Source organism: Andrographis paniculata, unplaced genomic scaffold (genome assembly GCF_009805555.1).
Source record: "Andrographis paniculata isolate CXL003 unplaced genomic scaffold, ASM980555v1 Contig51END, whole genome shotgun sequence".
NCBI lineage: Eukaryota > Viridiplantae > Streptophyta > Magnoliopsida > Lamiales > Acanthaceae > Andrographis > Andrographis paniculata.
Genome location: NW_026137586.1, coordinates 4594961 through 4613897, shown reverse-complemented (window position 1 = coordinate 4613897; position 18937 = coordinate 4594961). Strand labels below are relative to the sequence as shown.

At 37.8% G+C, this 18937-nt stretch overlaps 1 protein-coding gene across 1 annotated transcript; it reads left to right on the top strand.

Moving 5' to 3' along the window:
* Nucleotides 1-312: 312 nt before the first annotated feature.
* Nucleotides 313-3051, top strand: LOC127253873 (uncharacterized). Its single transcript, XM_051278670.1, has 4 exons — nt 313-679; nt 1237-1361; nt 2201-2305; nt 2384-3051. Exons 1-4 carry the CDS (start codon nt 605-607, stop codon nt 2841-2843), a joined length of 765 nt encoding a protein of 254 aa, XP_051134627.1. The 5' UTR covers nt 313-604; the 3' UTR covers nt 2844-3051.
* Nucleotides 3052-18937: the final 15886 nt, after the last annotated feature.

Genomic DNA, 18937 nt, shown 5'->3' with positions numbered 1-18937 from the left:
TAAAAATTAAAATTCATAAAGATGAGATTTAAAAATAACCGAGTAATTCATCACTAGAGAAATTTTTATTCGTAGAATTTTAGACTCTTTTTATAAATTCCAAACATTTTAAATTCCATCATTTTTTTTTTAACAAAAATAGGTTGATATTTTAAAACATCATTGAACCAAACAGCGTATAGGAATATTCCTTCTACTTCCACGTAATACTATCAACCGCCATAGTTGCTGATTTATCTATTATTGTTTTTCAAGAAATGTTATTAGCTATTTATCATTGAATTTCAAGAAAATAGTCAAAGGTACAACATGTCAATGTACAACTTGAAAAGGGAAGCCATCCCAGCCACGGATTCCCGTTTCGCGAATGGCATATGCCCGCGGCATTTATATTCATTCTCCTTTTAGTTTTTTCGCCTTCTAACTGTTTTGCTCCGCGCATCCTTCATCGTTTTCTCTCACTCATCCAAATTTATCTTTGAAATCAAAGATTCTTTTGTTATATTCTGGAAAATTCAGGCGGCTGTAAATAGTTTAGGCTGTAGATTTATTTTTTTTTCTTCTTCTTTTTCTGTTTTGCTGTACAGAAAAATAAACAATCGCTATGTCTGGAGGAGGAGCAGGAGCAGTTGAGACCGTCGATCTCGAGCTCACCAACGATCTAGCGATCCGAGATGAGGTTTGGAACTTGTTAATTTTTATTTTTATTTTCTTTTTCCTTCTGGTTTTGATGTTTGATTTGTTTTTTTATCGTTCCTCGAGTTAATTCGAATGCCATCATCCAAAAACCTAATTTCTTTATTGTTTGTTTGTGTGGATATTATGAATTTTGGCCATCTGCTTTGAAATTAGGGTTTTGGATGATTAGGCATTCAGCTATATGTGCGTATTTGTTAGAAATTGAGATTGGCTCGAAGTCTCGGTGTTAATTTCATTTGAATATCTCAGCTGATACAGTTTTCTAATCAAGGTTGGAGGAAAGGAGAAATTGAAAAGAAATAAATAAGACGAAGAATAGTCAGATAATTAAAGATTGTAGCATATGGTAGAATTGAGAAATCTCAGCTGTTATTGATTCTTTTCATTTGTGGCTTCTTTATATCTTCATGATCGTTTTTAGGTTTTTGGTTACTATTGGGATCTTTTGTATTGTAATTCCTATTGCGCAGTGTGAATACTGCTTGTGTGGATGTGCATATAGGGTTTGCCTTATTGATTTGAGATTGTGAATTTCAGACTAACGTGGAGGAGGTTAGCCAAGGGGGCAATGACGCCAACAGTCACAGCTTTTGCGCTATATGTTTAAATAAGATAGTGTTGCAAGATATTGCACTCGTAAAAGGTTGCGAGCATTCATACTGGTTTGTCCGAATCTTTATTAATGTTTTGCTATATTTGCATAGACCATATAAAGTTTCTAGAGGCTAAACCCACTAAAGGATTGTCTTAAGTGCAGTGCGAAGAAGTCACTTTATAGATTACGTTTGAAATGCATATGATTGATGAATGGGGTTGCCTTTGACATTGAAGTTTGTTCTTATATGATCATGGCTGGCACTCGATTGGGTTGTTCCTTATTTTTTGGCGCATGGAATATTTGGTACCTTAGACGAACGGGAAAATATGATGGATTTTTTGTTGTTTTATTGGCAAGTCACTATAAATGATTCAAAAGTGGTAGGTAGGATAACTATATTGTTCGAATGTGTTTCATCTGTTTTTCTTCCGTAAGCTGCAATATAACTGCATGTCTTGTGATTATGACATTCGTATTTTTATACGATTTATATCTGCTGCACTCTCAATACGCATTAAACTGTTCGAATGGCTTTCTTTTGCAATCCTTTTGTTTAATGTGCTTTTTTTATGGGCAACTTGCGATTTTTTTTTTTCTTTTTGCCATCTATTCTTATTCTTGCAAACATATTGCCCAGCCTTAGTATTATCAGATATTTTCTTGATTATACTGTGGAACATTTGTAACACCTTGCATAGCTGAATGAATGAAATAGTATATGGTTGTGACTGCTTATTATGTGATGTGATATATGTTTGTTCTGTGTAATGAATTAGCAGTTTTGGTAAATTTTACTTATAAATAGTAGTGAATATATAGGGGCGAAAGCTGCTTGTGAATTTTCTTTTCAAGTAGCTGGCACCACAAATGATTTGCTGAGTAGTTGCTTTATGTTTTGCACAGCATAAATTGCATCCTACGGTGGGCATCTTGCAAGAAAAACCCAACTTGCCCTCAGTGTAAATGCCCGTTTGAGTTCCTTAACATCCACCGTGGTCTAGATGGAAGGTAATCACTTACTTAATGGCTACCTATTATTTATCACTTAATCTGATCATCTCTTACAATGATCTCATCTTCCCACAGAATCCATGACTACATGTTCGAGGAGAGCGTCTGTCTTCTCCTAAGGGCTTCATGGTTTAAACCTGTAGTTGAACTGGAGCAAGAAGAGACCGCAGCTGCAGCTGCCGCCGCTTCCTCTGCCATGGATGACATGGAGGACTATTACTATGACCTCTACGAGGATGAACTTGATAGCAATGTCGGTGATATATACCTCCTCCGTAGATCCCCAGGTCTCCGCATTGGGAATCGGAGGTGGGGCGACAACGGCTATGTCCGAGCAGGACGGCAAGAAGCAAGGCCTGTCGTTCGTTCCACCTCTCCTGACCCAACCTCTGCCGGCTCCTCCCAACCGAATAAACAGACCACTTCTAAAGAAGTTGTCGGCCGCCGTGCAAAGAGGGCTTTGAAGCGGGAAGCTGCCGACAAGGCAGCGGCGGCCAAGCATCAGCAGCATCTTGCCAGGTTTGGCCGGAAGTAGTAGTAGGTCTGTCGTAAGACACTCTGAACTAAAGGCAAAAGCGCCATTTGTCTCTGTACAGTATTTTCTTTAGTAGATTAAATAAGGTGCTTTAGACCAAAGCAGATAATGGGTTGACCGACAATTAGTTTGTCATTGTGTGCTGTAGATTTTCTTTGCATACAAATTCTATCTCCATTCTTTTAACCACATTTCTTATTTTGTGTTTGTTGAATGATTGCTGCGAAGAATTTGTGGCTTTTATTATAGCTAGTGATTGTACCATGTAAATTTAGGAAGCGAATTTTGTTGACAGTAATCGTCTACTATTCATCAAAAAAACAGATGGGTAGAATATGTCGTGAATCAAATATAATATTTTAATTAAAAAATAAATATTAAAAATAATTAAGGCTTTCATATTCATAGTCTTATTTAGTTACTGCACCAACGTCGGCTTTCAGATTCCAGAAAAAAAAGATATGTGGGTTAAACACCACCCTTTTTTTGGAAACGTCCATAAGCAGGTCTTTGGCAATTAATATATTTGAGATTAAGGATAAAGCTTAGCTGAACGTGGAGCATAAATCAGCACGCAAATAGATTGTACAAGGGGACTCTTTCATGAGATGGTTACGAGCTAAATCTCGGATTTTTTCGATTATGGCTGTTGATTATTTCAGCATGCTTTCATCTCAGCAGCAAGAAAGGAAATTGGTAAAAGGAGTGGTTTATCTTAATTAATTTGAATGGTTTCTCAGCTTTTTTCTTCCAACACTGCTGGGAAATCGTCAATGGATTAATAAAGATATATAAGAGCTCTTGGATGGTTATAAAAGAAGAAGAATATATCCTTCCTGTATGAGAGCCTCTTTGGTAAAGTCAGAAGAAGAAGCTGTCTCATATATATATATATGAAACCTCGAAGATGTTCTCTTATAAGCATGGTTCCCGTCGCCGATCGGCCCTAACCGTTCCAGATATGTCGCGGCTTATCGGGCAAATATCGGCCTATATGATTATTTTTTACAAAAATTTGTATTTTTAACAAAAATAATAATAAGCAATTAAAATTCATCAAATCATAAACATAATTATTTTTTAAAATATATAATATTAAAGAACATAACCACGGCGGGTGCATGCCTCAAACTATTAACCTCTCGAACTGATGAAGAAATTTTGTCTGCAATTCTACCGTATACAACAAAATATTAGACAATACCACATGCACTCCATAACTCCTACGACATGTAAAAAATATAACAATGCAAATATCTCCATCCCAACATAACAATGCATATATCTCCATGCCAATAAATAACTATAACAAAGACTCTTTATAGATGGTCTGGAGTCCCGTCATGTGCATAAGCCTTCAAAGATGCACGGCATGAAAGACCAACAACATAAATGTTAAATGTCAGATTTTTGAACAAAAACATAGTAACTGACTTTCATCTAGATAAAGATTCCAAAGCCTAAGATTGTTACATTGAAACCCAACACTAAATTTCCACTATTCTGGATCATTTCATGACCGTCCCCTGAAATTAAATAATCTTTATTAGTTAAATTAAATTCAAGCAACCTCAAGTTGTTACATATAAATAAAATTAGAAATAAAATTTTATAAAATATTTAAACTATGTTTATGTTAAACATTTATACTTACCATTCAATACCTTGTGGAGTGTCGTGGAGCTTCAAAACCATTTTCATTTTCTGATCGATCATAGTATGAATATCCTTCTCTAAATGAACTCCTTCGATATACCAAGTAATAGGGATGATGATATGCATTTGGTTGGTCCCACTCCTGTCTCCCCAATCTATTACTCGAACTCGAATTGTGGGAAGAATCTCCATAGGAATAACCTATATTCAAATCTTGCATATGTTCGTGAACTCCAGAATATCTCCTAGTATCTAAAAAATTTGAAGCATCGGCTTCACTTGAAAATTTTGTTAAACTATTTAGAAAATCTCTTTGAGCTTCTATCCTAGGACGATATCTATGATCAGTGTCTTGGGTAGCATAATAATTTTCATTTCCTTGAACCAATCCTATATCACTTGAGTATCGACTATCTCTATAGTTCCCACTCTCACCGCCACCATCATCGGCACCACCACCACCACCACCGCTACCATCATCACCATCATCATCATCATCATCATCATCATCATCATCATCGTTTCTATTATTCTTATCTTCACCGTTAGTTGTTGAAGATGAAGATTCCAATATGATTGCTTTTTTTTTTCTTACTCATATTTTTGTTTTTTGATTTTTTCTTTTTGGCCTTTTTTTTTTCCATCGGCTATAAATTGAGATAAAAACATATCACTGTCATCATCATTACGTTGACTGTCAATTCGATCTCCACTTTCATCAATAGCCTCATCCAACCAATTCAAATCACTATCATGAATAAGTGGAGATTCATTTCCTTTGACCCATTCATCTAAAATATCATTTTCATAAAAAATATGATTCAAATCAATCGGGTCGTAGAAATCGTCTGTGTCTGTCCTTTGCATAAAAATTCTCACCCGAAGACGCATGTTGTAGTGGACATAGACTAGCTTATGCAGTTTCTCAATAGCTAATCTATTCCGAAGTTTAGTATGGATCAAAGACTACGTACTCCAATTGTGCTCACAACCAGATGATGTGCATGTTTGACTCAAAACTTTTAGTGCAATTTTCCGTAAATTAGGGGCTTCATCACCATACATATTCCACCAGTCAGCTATTAAAAATGGTAAAAAAAAAATTAATAATAATGCACCATATTATAACATGTTAAAAAAAATATAATTGAATGATAAATTTTATAATGCATACCTGGTAAAGATGTAGCTATAGCTCTATTAGCAAGTGCACTTCCAAATTCTCCAATTTTGTTAACAAATGTATTTATCTATAAACAATATAATGTAAAATTATTAGAAATCAATATATAAATATATATTTATGTTTCTATAACAATGCACAAATATATATATATATTTCGTGAAAGCTCAAAAAATTATTTGAAATATTAATTCTAAGTTTCACACATTTTACCTCATTCATAGCCTTTACTTGTATATCCAAATCTGGCTTGAGTCTTTTAATAACTTCTTTTACTCATTTTCGAACCTCCGATTAATCAAATTCACAAGTGCTAGAGTATTGAAGACCAGGATTTAAAAAATAAGCTGCATCAAATATATTTAGAATTAGAAAATAAAATAAATGATTACTACAATGTAAAAAAAAAACAAAACAATTACCTGCAGCATGCAAATCTTGATGCAATTGTTTATACCATCTTTCATCGATGACATCCCAATATTGCTGAAAATCTTTCACTGCGGTTTTAATTGCCATTTTTGCCCTATCCATTGCCTCGTAAATGATAGGTAGTGTAGGTTTTTTATCTTGATCAACTACTTTTAAAACCTTCACCAAAGGTTCCATGACCCACAAACTCGGCGTACCCGTTTCCAAAATCTTTCATTCAGAATCATGTCTGATATATCTTAAGCTTCATGTCTTCTTCTCAAGGTATTATTGTACTCAACCCATTCTCTAGAAGTACACATTCTTTTCAAGTCAGTTGCGTATCTAAGAAGACTTTCCATTGCAACAAACTCGGTTGCAAATCTTGTTATGCCTGGTCACAACAGGTCTCGACCATTCGTATATGTTTTCATCAAATTGACCACTTTATCAATGTTGTATATAAATCTTGTAATTCTTCTGGCTTCTTTTATCGTATCCTTCACCGAAAATATATCTCCGATGTCTTCTAACATCAAATCAATGCAATGCACAACGCATGAAGACCAAAAAATGTGTTTCCTTTTCCTCATCAGTTTTTTCCTAGCAGCCTTCATACTAGCTTCACTATCAGTTACGATTTGTACAATATTGTCAACCTGACACGGCCCGACCGCGTATAATTATAACTAACATAATTTTCTTACCCGCAAAGTTCAATAGAACAAATGGATTAAGAATATGTATAAAAGAAAAGAGAAGGAAGAAGAAAGATAGTGCAGAGAATGTGAATTAGTATAGATGATAACCAACCACGAGAATAAGTCTCAGACTTGAAATCAATCCATAGGTAAAACACAAACAATAGGCTAAATCCCACTGCAAAGGATTGGAAGCCACGAACCGATGAAATCACTCCAAAGACCCGATTTGAGATTCTAAATGCGAGGAAATCACTCCCCAACACTAGAGAATTATAAAAGTGAAATTCGATTCAAGATGTAAAAAAAGGTCCGCATTACAATGATAGGCAAGGACCTTATATAGAGGTCTTTGAGGAAAATAAAAGGCAACAAATGATAAAGGAAACAAACCAAAAGGTAAGTCTAACTATAAGGAAATAAATAATTAGGGAAGTTTTAGATATGGAATTATACTATATGGAAACTTATAATAAAAGGAAATAAGTGATGATTCCCTTGATATACTTCCATGATTAGTGATTCTCTCCATAAGTGATGATTCCCTTGATATACTTCCATGATTAGTGATTCTCTCCATAAGTGAGGATTCCCTTGATATACTTCCATGATTAGTGATTCTCTCCATAAGTGATGATTCCCTTGATAACTTTCCATGATTAGCGATTCTCTTGATCTTTCAATTGGGATTCTTGCGGGTCCCATTGAAGGAGCATCAGATGAGGGCTTAGTGGTCTCCAAGCATCATCCTTAAATTGATTCTCCATGAAAAATCGTTTGATCAATGCAGTGAGGGATTTTTTAAATTGACGAGCTCGGCTTCGAGTGATGGGTCCCACGGGCATTTGAATGCTTGAAGATTGGACGTCCTCGTCATTCCCTCCTTCGAAAAGGCTTAAGTCAGAAACATTAAAAGTAGCATGAACTTGGTACTCACCTGGGAGTTCAAGTTTGTAGGCATTATCATTAATGCGTTCCAACACTCGAAAAGGTCCATCGCCACGGGGAGTAAGTTTTGACTTTCGCAATTCTGGAAATCTTTCCTTCCTTAAGTGTAGCCAAAACCAATCTCCTATCTCAAAAACAACTTTCTTGAGCCCACGGTTAGCTTGTTTTGCGTGATTGTCAGCTGCCTTTCTTAGGTTATCCCGAACTTGAGAATGAAGTTGTTGTACAAATTCAGCCCTTTTTCTGCCATCAAAACTAACGTGCTCATTGCGTGGCAATGGCATAAGATCAAGAGGAGTTAATGGGTTAAAACCGTAAACAACCTCAAATGGAGAACAATTCGTAGAGCTATGAACCGTACGATTATATGCAAATTCAGCATGAGCTAAACATTCTTCCCAACTCTTCAAATTCTCATTAACTAAGGCACGTAACAAGCTACACACAGTTCGATTAACAACTTCTGTTTGACCATCAGTTTGAGGGTGGTGTGATGTGGAAAACATTAATTTTGTACCTAATTTAGCCCAAAGTGTTTTCCAAAAATAACTTAAAAATTGAGAATCCCTATCAGAAACAATGGATCTTGGAACACCATGCAGTCTAAGAACCTCTTTGAAAAATAATGTAGCAACATGCGAAGCATCAGTGGTTTTTGTGCATGGAATAAAATGTGCCATTTTTTAAAATCGATCAACCACAACAAATATTGAATCTTTACCAGACCTACTCCTAGGCAAACCTAATATGAAATCCATAGAATTATCAACCCAAGGGAATTCAGGAATAGGTAGCGGAGTATACAAACCGTGTGGATGAATAGTAGACTTCGACGAGAGGCACGTTGTACACCGACGAATTGCGGCTTCAACTTCGGCTTTCATTCGTGGCCAAAAAAAATGTTCCTGCAGCAAGTTAAGTGTCTTGTTCCTACCAAAGTGTCCCATCAAACCCCCCGAATGACTTTCCCAAATCAACAATTCTCTCAAAGAGCATTTAGGCACGCACAATTTATTTTCTCGCAGTAAATACCCCTCATGTACATGATACCTTTCAAATGCATGAGAATTACACTTAGCAAATATATCGGAGAAATCAGGGTTAGTTGCATATAATTCTTTCAAATATGAAAAACCTAATAGCTTAGACTCAAGTGTGGTAACAAGTGCATACCTGCGTGACAATGCATCCGCAACGATGTTTTCCTTACCCTTTTTGTATTTAACAACATAGGGGAAGGTGTCAATGAAGGAGATCCATCGGATGTGTCTCGTACTCAACTTACTTTGGGATTTGATATGCTTGAAGGATTCATGATTAGTGTACACAACAAACTCACGATGACGTAAGTAATGTTGCCATGTTTGCAGCGCCTGCACTAAGGAGTACAATTCCTTATCGTAGGTTTAGTAATTCAACGCAGCGCCATGTAGCTTTTCACTGAAAAATGCAACGGGTTTCTTTTCTTGTGAGAGGACGGCGCCAATACCTACATCAGAGGCATCACAATCAAGTTCAAACGGTTTAGAGAAATTGGGTAAAGCAAGTACGGGTGCACATGTAAGTTTCGATTTCAAAGTATCAACAGCATTTTGTTGTTCACTTCCCCACTCAAACTTATCCTCTTTTTTAATTGCCGTTAAGGGTGTTGCAATAGTGCTGAAGTTCCGCACAAATTGACGGTAGAAACTTGCAAGGCCATGGAAACTGCGGACATCACGTACGCTAGTAGGTGTAGGCCACTCTTGGATGGCTGCAACCTTCCGAGGATCTACACATATTCCATCTTTTCCTACAATAAAACCCAAAAAGTTGCACTTTTCGACACAAAAATCGCATTTTTTCAATTTAGCATATAACTTCTCAGCCCGTAAAACATCTAAAACTGCTTGCAAATGTTCAACATGTGTTTCAATAGAAGTACTATAAACAAGTATGTCATCAAAGTATACTACAACAAACTTATTTATAAAATTCCTTAAAACATGATTCATCAATCGCATGAATGTGCTTGGGGCATTAGTAAGTCCAAATGGCATAACTAACCACTCATATAGACCAAAAGAAGTCTTGAAGACAGTTTTCCATTCATCACCTTGATTCATCCGAATTTGGTGATAACCACTTTTTAAATCAATTTTTGAAAAAATTACAGAACCACACAAATTATCAAGCATGTCATCTAATCTAGGAATGGGATGATGATACTTAACTATTATAGCATTGACGGCTCGGCAATCTACACACATGCGCCAACCTCCATCTTTTTTTGGCACCAATAGGACAGGTACAACACAAGGACTTAGACTTTCACGAATCCAACCTTTGCTCAGTAGATCCTCCACTTGCCTTTGTATTTCTTTTACCTCATCCGGGTTGGTTCGATAGGCTGGCCGATTAGGAATTGATGCTCCCGGGACAAAATCAATTTGGTGCTCAATTCCACGAGTGGGTGGTAAACCATGGGGTACTTCATCAGGAAAAACATCATCATACGCCTGCAATAAGTTAGAAAAACTAGATGCAAGTTTGTTAGAGTCATTCATGGAAAAATAAGAAGGTTTAGAAAGTAATAGCAGACAATGAACTCCATGTTCTAAGCGTAAAGCTTCCTTCCTACACATAAAAAGATTAGACCTCTTACTTTCGTGTTTAAGATTCCAGCTGGTTTCACCCTGAATCACTACACTTGTGTTTGATTTTTGAGTAGAAGGGTAGAGTATTTGAGAGTGGTTCGGGGCAGATGTATTTATTGTTGAGGATGAAGATTTGAGAGGTTGTGGGGTAGTTAGGCTATATGAAAGAGTAGATGCACTTGTATGCGGAGTACCTTTTGTCGCGGGTGATTCTAAGGAGGGCTTCAAGTTGGATTCCTCACATAGAGTTGATTCAGCGACATAGCCCACCATCTTGTTGTCTTTCCTTTGGTTCCTTTTCTCTCTTGCTTCAGCAGCAAACTGCTTGTACAAGTATTTTTGATCTTCATTTACTTCTCGAGGACTCAACGGCTTTAGAACTATGGTCCGTCCGGCATGTGTGAAAGTATATCGATTACGGCGGCCATCATGTACAACTTCTTTGTCAAATTGCCATGGTCTCCCAAGTAAAATATGACATGCTTGCATTGGAACTACATCGCATTTTACCTCATCCTTGTAACCTTGTAGTTCAATTTCCACCAACGTTTGTTTGGTGACGTTGATTTCCCCACAATTATTGAGCCACTGTAGTTTGTAAGGCCTCGGATGCAAATTCATCCTCAAATTAATTTTTTTCACTACGAGGTCACTAATGACATTAGTACAACTACCACTGTCAATGATAAGACTACATACTTTAGTCGCGATCTTACACCTTCCATGGAATAAATTTTCGCGTTGTTCGGTATCTTCAACCTCATTTGGGAGAGTGCTAAGAGCTCGGAGAGTGACTAACGTCAAATTGGACTCCGGTATGGATTCTACAGCTTCCTGGTGGTAGGAATTTGCCTTATTGACCTCTTAAGTTTCTGATTCGGATTCGTACTCACCGGAGATTGTAAGAACCATAGTACGCTTGTTTGGACATTGATTCACAAAATGTCCTCGGCCTTGGCATTTGGAACATAACACATCTCGGCTACGGGTGGTGTTCTTTGGGGGGGCGTATGTTGGCGGCTTAGGACGCGTCGAATCAACTCCCGCTGTCTCTTTTCCTTTGTTGATATGTTGTGGAAGCGGCGCTTTAGGAAACCCTACAATTGGAGAAAGTTTAAACGGATTACCTTAAATCCGCTTTGATTTTAGTTGCTTCTCCACCTTTATGGCCAAGTGTACCATCTCCTCGAGGTCCACGAATTGGTACATCTCTACCGCATCAGCAATATCCCTTTGAAGCCCATTTGAGAATCTAGACATTGTTTGCTCCTGATCTTCATGGATATCGGCTCGTAGAAGAAGTGTTTCAACCTCCTTATAGTACTCCTCCACTGACCGCGACCCTTGTTGTATACTCTGCAATCTCCGCAATACTTTATGATGGTAATGAGGGGGAACAAACCTCTTTCGCATGAGTGTACGAAGTTCTATCCAAGTACGCACTGGAGCCTCCCTATTTCTGCGGCGGTTGATGCTAAATTGGTCCCACCATGCAAACGCATAATCTGAAAACTCCATTACGGCCACACGGAGTTTTTGTTGGTCAGTTAATTGTTAAACATCAAAGATTAGTTCTAACCTTCGCTCCCATTGCAAAAATGCTTCAGGGTCGAATTTTCCTTGGAACGGTGGCACTTGGAACTTGATCGAGTTGATCGCCTCATCTCCATCCCGTCAGTGATGGTTATTATGATGCCTAGGTTGTTCCCAATTTCCTCCAAACTCCTCATCATCGGGTTCGTCAGTATTGTGTGGTGATGGGGGCCGGATGTTGCGTCTTGGCCTCAAATGCGGTTGAACATTATTTCGCCTCTGAGATTCAGGTAACGGTCGGATATTCTCTTGTAAGTTTTGTTGAATCTCTTCCAGTTGATCCATCCTATTATTCATCAACTCCAATCCAGAATGGTGAAGAGTTTTGAACTCTTGTAGAATGGTATTGAGAAGATCTTGTACATCAACTTGTTGAGAATTGGATCCTTCACTCCCTGCCATTAGAAAGAGACGAAAGAAAAAAAAAAGAAAATAACCTCACTAGAACTCTCGTGTATCACTCCACACCTTATGTACCTCTCCGTCTCGCAAAAAGGACTCAAATCAAATCGATGGAATTCTCCCAAAGACGATAGCCAAAAAATCCAAAACAGTTAGGAAACCAAAAGAAATATAAGTTCCGAATGAAGGTAGAAGACAAATAATCTAAATAGATTTTTTTTTTGTTTTTTTGATAAAAGAAAAGATGATTCGAGAACTAGAAGTAAATAAAAAATATCTTTATATTTGATAATAGCTTTTGTTTTTTTTGCATCTTTTTTTCATTTTTTTTTGCTCTTTTTTTTGACCATTTTTTTTGCTTTTTGTTTCAAATAAGAACCGTGATATCAATCAAAAGATTGTATCAACTAGCTCTGATACCAGATGACACGGCCCGACCGCGTATAATTATAACCAACGTAATTTTCTTACCCGCAAAGTTCAATAGAACAAATGGATTAAGAATATGTATAAAAGAAAAGAGAAGGAAGAAGAAAGATAGTGCAGAGAATGTGAATTAGTATAGATGATAACCAACCACGAGAATAAGTCTCAGACTTGAAATCAATCCATAGGTAAAACACAAACAATAGGCTAAATCCCACTGCAAAGGATTGGAAGCCACGAACCGATGAAATCACTCCAAAGACCCGATTTGAGATTCTAAATGCGAGGAAATCACTCCCTAACACTAGAGAATTATAAAAGTGAAATTCGATTCAAGATGTAAAAAAAGGTCCGCATTACAATGATAGGCAAGGACCTTATATAGAGGTCTTTGAGGAAAATAAAAGGCAACAAATGATAAAGGAAACAAACCAAAAGGTAAGTCTAACTATAAGGAAATAAATAATTAGGGAAGTTTTAGATATGGAATTATATTATATGGAAACTTATAATAAAAGGAAATAAGTGATGATTCCCTTGATATACTTCCATGATTAGTGATTCTCTCCACAACTGATGATTCCCTTGATATACTTCCATGATTAGTGATTCTCTCCATAAGTGAGGATTCCTTTGATATACTTCCATTAGTGATTCTCTCCATAAGTGATGATTCCATTGATAACCTTCAATGATTAGCGATTCTCTTGATCTTTCAATTGGGATTCTTGTGGGTCCCATTGAAGGAGCATCAGGTAAGGGCTAAGTGGCCTCCAAGCATCATCCTTAAATTGATTCTCAATGAAAAATCGTCTGATCAATGCAGTGACGAATTTTTGAAATTGACGAGCTCGGCTTCGAGTGATGGGTCCCACGGGCATTTGAATGCTTGAAGATTGGACGTCCTCGTCACAACCCCTACTAAATCCACAACCTTGTCCATTAGGGTGTAGACAAAGTCTGAAGTCTTTACCTTATTCGTACAGTCAAACGAATTGTGATATATCATATCTCTGTCACAGTATACCATAAAATTTATGATTGGATGTTTTGTGCGAGTACTCCAACCATCGTACATAATTGTACATCCATGTGTTGTCCATTTCTGCTTTGAAGAATCAACATATTGTACAACTTCTTGCATCTCCTCGTTCAAATATTCACTCCCAATTTGTTTACCAGTAGGCCCTTTAACTCCAGGTCCAGCGGATGCAATCGTGTCAATCATTGTTTGATAGTAAGGACCATTATCGACAGCGTGAAATGGTATAGCATTAAAACTAAAAAAATTCGAAATTGCTCTACCCACCTTTTTCGCATTATCTTTTGAAAAAATACTTTTCAAAGACTTATTCTTCGATTGAAACATGTATGGATCAAACTTTTTTGATGCAAACCTTTTGTCTTTCTCGTAGAGCTTTCGAAAAAATTTCTATTAGCTCCTTTTGTATTCGAACTGCTTCCTCCTACAAGGATAAAAAAAAAATGATTATATATAGTTTTTATTTCAAAATAAATATAATAATATTAAATGTATTTTTTATAAAATTCAATAAATATGCCTGCTTTAAAATTCAAGCTTGGTAGATCTCCGGATACAGAATGTCTACGTTGCTGCTCTATAAATTCCATATTTATGCTTTCAGCCATTGCTCGTTTTAATTGTTTTCTTTCAAAAACATCTACATCATCTTCATTTATTTCAAAAGTTTCATCTTCTTCCTCATCAGAATCATCTTCCAAACTAATGGAATTATGCAATGCTTCTAATTTTTTTTATTTGCTGCTCGCATACTTTTTCCTTGGATCAAGTGTTGTTTTAGTAACTCTCTTACTTCTTTTGGAGCTCTCGTACACGCTTCAGCTTGACCTGTAACATGTGTTATATGTTGTTTCATCCTAGTAATCCCACCATGAACAATTTTTCCACAATAATTGCATTTTGCTTCATTTCTATCGTTGCTTATAGGAGTAGCATGATCCCAACCAATATCTTTATGTGGTGCCATTTTACACAAACTCTGCAATTGAATAATAAAATTGTTAAAATATTTATAAATAGTAAATTATTAGTTAATTGGACAAATTATACATATTATTTTATTAATAAATCAAATTTACACAAAAATTTAACTTAAACAACTAATTCGTAAAACTTAGACTTACAATATATATTTATTAAATTTATATATATAAAAACAAAGTTAATTTTAATAAAACTTACTTTATATAGATTAAATAAAATTAAATAAAATCCAAAATAAATAAACTTATCAATTAAATAAATAAATAAATCAAAATAATTCAACATTAATTTCAATCCAAAAACCAAGGAACAAAATTATATATAAACTGTATTTAAAAAAAATTAAATTAATTAAAGTAATAATATATATAATTACCGCACTGTCTTTCTTCCACTTGTGTTTCTTCCACGGCGTTCTTCCTCCCCAAGCGTTCTTCCTCCCCAGAAATCCAATACTCGCCGAAACTAACTTTTTTTCTACACAATACCAACAATTTTTCTTCAATAGGCGAAATTTTTTCTCAAATCCTTCTACCACATAGATGATTGCTAAAACCCACATTCCCAACACTATAGATACCCAAAACTTACCTTGTCCACCACCAGGAACTGATAGCAAAAACCATAGTGTATTTTTCGTCACCGCCAGGAAGGAGAAGCAACAACAGAGAGAAGAGAAAAAGTAAGTAAATGAATGAATAAGAATGAGTTTTGGATAAGATTTGTGTGTATTTGAAAATCCTATCACAAATATCAGATTTTTTGGTTGAACCGGAACGGTCCGGTTCCGGATCGGCCGATCTGGCAAACCATGGTTATAAATTATGGTGGAGGAGGCTAGAGACAACCGACTTCTTTCAGAATCTTTTGGTGTTTGGATTGGGGTGGGGTGGGGGATGGGTCTTGGCATGTTCATTGCTCATGTGGTGATCATAAACCTCTTGTGGTGGATATAATCAGTGGTCCAACACAAGACTCCTTCCCTAGTCATATTTATTAATTAACACAAAAAGAGGTGATATTCACACCACATCTGGAAACTTCACCATCCTTTCAGTATGTGTGGAATAAGAATAACATTCGCTTTTTATAGATAATCAATCTTCCAATTGATTTATCCCTTAATTCATCAACTTAATCGATCCCCACGGATCCTCCAAACCCAGATGGAACCTCTGCCATTTAATTTGATTACCAGAATCAAAATAATTAATTCTCCACAACATAACATCGGTATCTATTCTCATATCATATCTGTAGAATCATTACAATTGATAAACGATGATTGCGGTGCTTGGTCTTGGTCGCCGTCTTTTTGTGATCTATTGGGAAATCGAATTTCCGTCCCATGATGATTGAGGAGCACTTGACTTGACCCAGAGGCTGGATTATGGGTAGGCCTGCCTGTCACTACCACCCTTTTTGGATCGGATCCAAAGCCGAGTCAGTATCCTATCCGGTGTTTATAGTTCGGATATTTATATATGTACTACTCCATTATTTAAATTATTGCTTTGCATTATAATTATATTGTTAATTATATATTTTTATATTAAAATTAAATATATATATTGATTAAATCTAATTGTCAGACTCCAATCCAACTGATTTATTGATTAATAGACTCGTATCTGAATCCGAATCGGACCCAAATTGATGGGACCGGATCCGATCAACCTTTTTTAAAGTTCCCATGGATCCGGGAACTGTAATGAAGGGTGGGATCCTGTTATGACTTAGGGTTATCGAAGAAAATTTATTCGAATCAAAAGAAATAGAGTACACAGAGGAAAACCAATTCGCTCTGTAATCAAAATCAAAATAATGACTGTTTAACATAACATGACCTAGATGCGCCATATATACAGACGGACTTATGGGCCAAGCCCAAGACTTATAATTCAAGAGTTAAATAGGAAATAAAATAATAAAGGAATAATAAAAGATAGAATGATAATTAAGTATTCGCTTATGCGCCACGATTAGCCCGAGATGAGTACGGTCCTTCTTCCCCCTTCTAGTATAAACCTTGATTTTACCCGGCTCCATAAAAACTTCATCCCTCTTGAAAACCACATTGTCCTCAAGGTGGAAGTCAGGAAATTGGAGGCGCAATTCCTCCTCATCAATCCAAGTCGCATCCTCGTCTGTGAGTCCGTGCCAACGTATCAAAACCTGAGGGGTGAGGTTGTCGTTGCGCCTCTGAACACGTCGGTCTAAAAGTGCCTCGAGCTCGAATAAGGGTATCTCCTGGAGCTCCAAGGACTCCGGTAACTGGGCTTCCACCAGGTGATCACCTATGACGCGCTTCAACATAAAAACATGAGAGACTGGATGAAACCGATAACCCTATGGAGCTCCAGCCTATACGCAGCACCCCCGATCTTCTGAAGAACTCGGAACGGCCCAAAGTTAACGTGCGGACAGCTTGGAAAATTTTGATTGCCAAGCTGAATACTGCTGATAAGGTCGAAGCTTGAGGAAGACTAGATCCCCTGCCACGAACTCAACTTCTCTACGGTGCCGGTTTGCTGCTGCAGTCATACGTTGTTGAGCTTTGTCCAAGTTGTATTTGAGGAGCTGAAGGATCGCATCCCTACCCCCAAGGAGCTCCCCCACTGCTGCGACTTGACATTCATCGGGTAAAAATCGGTGCAGGCACGGTGGGGGTCTGCCGTACACAATAGAGAAGGGTGTTGCCTTCGAAGAGGTTTGGAAAGAAGTATTATACCAATATTCTGCCCAGGGTAAGCATGATGCCCATTTGCAGGGCTGCTTGGAGGAGAAGCATCGTAAGTAGGTTTCCAACACTTATTCACTACCTCGGTTTGGTCATCGGATTCAGGATGATAGGCTGAATTGAACTGTAGTTTAGTTCCCTATAGTCGGAACAACTCTTGCCAAAAGATGCTTATGAAGACCGATCCACGGTCACTGACTATACTATGGGGAACCCTATAGAGGCGTACCACTTCCTGAACAAATATAGATGCCACTCGACAACCCCTATGGAGCTCCAGCCTATACGCAGCACCCCCGATCTTCTGAAGAACTCGGAACGGCCTAAAGTTAACGTGCGGACAGCTTGGAAAATTTTGATTGCCAAGCTGAATACTGCCGATAAGGTCGAAGCTTGAGGAAGACTAGAACCCCTGCCGCGAACTCAACTTCTCTACGGTGCCGGTTTGCTGCTGCAGTCATACGCTGTTGAGCTTTGTCCAAGTTGTATTTGAGGAGCCGAAGGATCGCATCCCTACCCCCAAGGAGCTCCCCCACTGCTGCGACTTGACATTCATCGGGTAAAAATCGGTGCAGGCACGGTGGGGGTCTGCCGTACACAATAGAGAAGGGTGTTGCCTTCGAAGAGGTTTGGAAAGAAGTATTATACCAATATTCTGCCCAGGGTAAGCATGATGCCCATTTGCAGGGCTGCTCGGAGGAGAAACATCGTAAGTAGGTTTCCAACACTTATTCACTACCTCGGTTGGCCATCGGATTCAGGATGATAGGCTGAATTGAACTGTAGTTTAGTTCCCTGTAGTCGGAACAACTCTTGCCAAAAGATGCTCATGAAGACCGATCCGCGGTCACTGACTATACTACGGGGAACCCCATGGAGGCGCACCACTTCCTGAACAAATATAGATGCCACTCTAGCTGCAGTGAAGGGAGGTCGTATGGCGAGGAAGTGAGCATACTTGGATAGACGGTCCACCACAACTAGGATGCAGGAGTCTCCCAGGGACCTCGGTAAGCCAGTGATGACGTCCATAGAAGTTCTTCCCACACCGCATTAGGAATTGGCAACGGTTGTAGAAGCCCCGCCGGAGATAAGGTGTCATGTTTCGCCTTTTCACACGTTAGACAGGCTAGAACAGTTTCACTGCCTGATACATCCCCTGCCAATAAACGCTTGCGGCCAATCGTCGGTAAGTCCGTTGGATTCCTGCGTGCCCCCCATGGGGTGTATCATGGAACTCCGCCAATAATATGGGAATCCAGCTGGAAGTCTCGGATAGGACCAATCTACCACGGTAATATAATTTTTTGTGCAGTAACTCGTAACCAGGGTGCGATGCGTCCCCCGACTCAATATCAAATATAATCCGCGT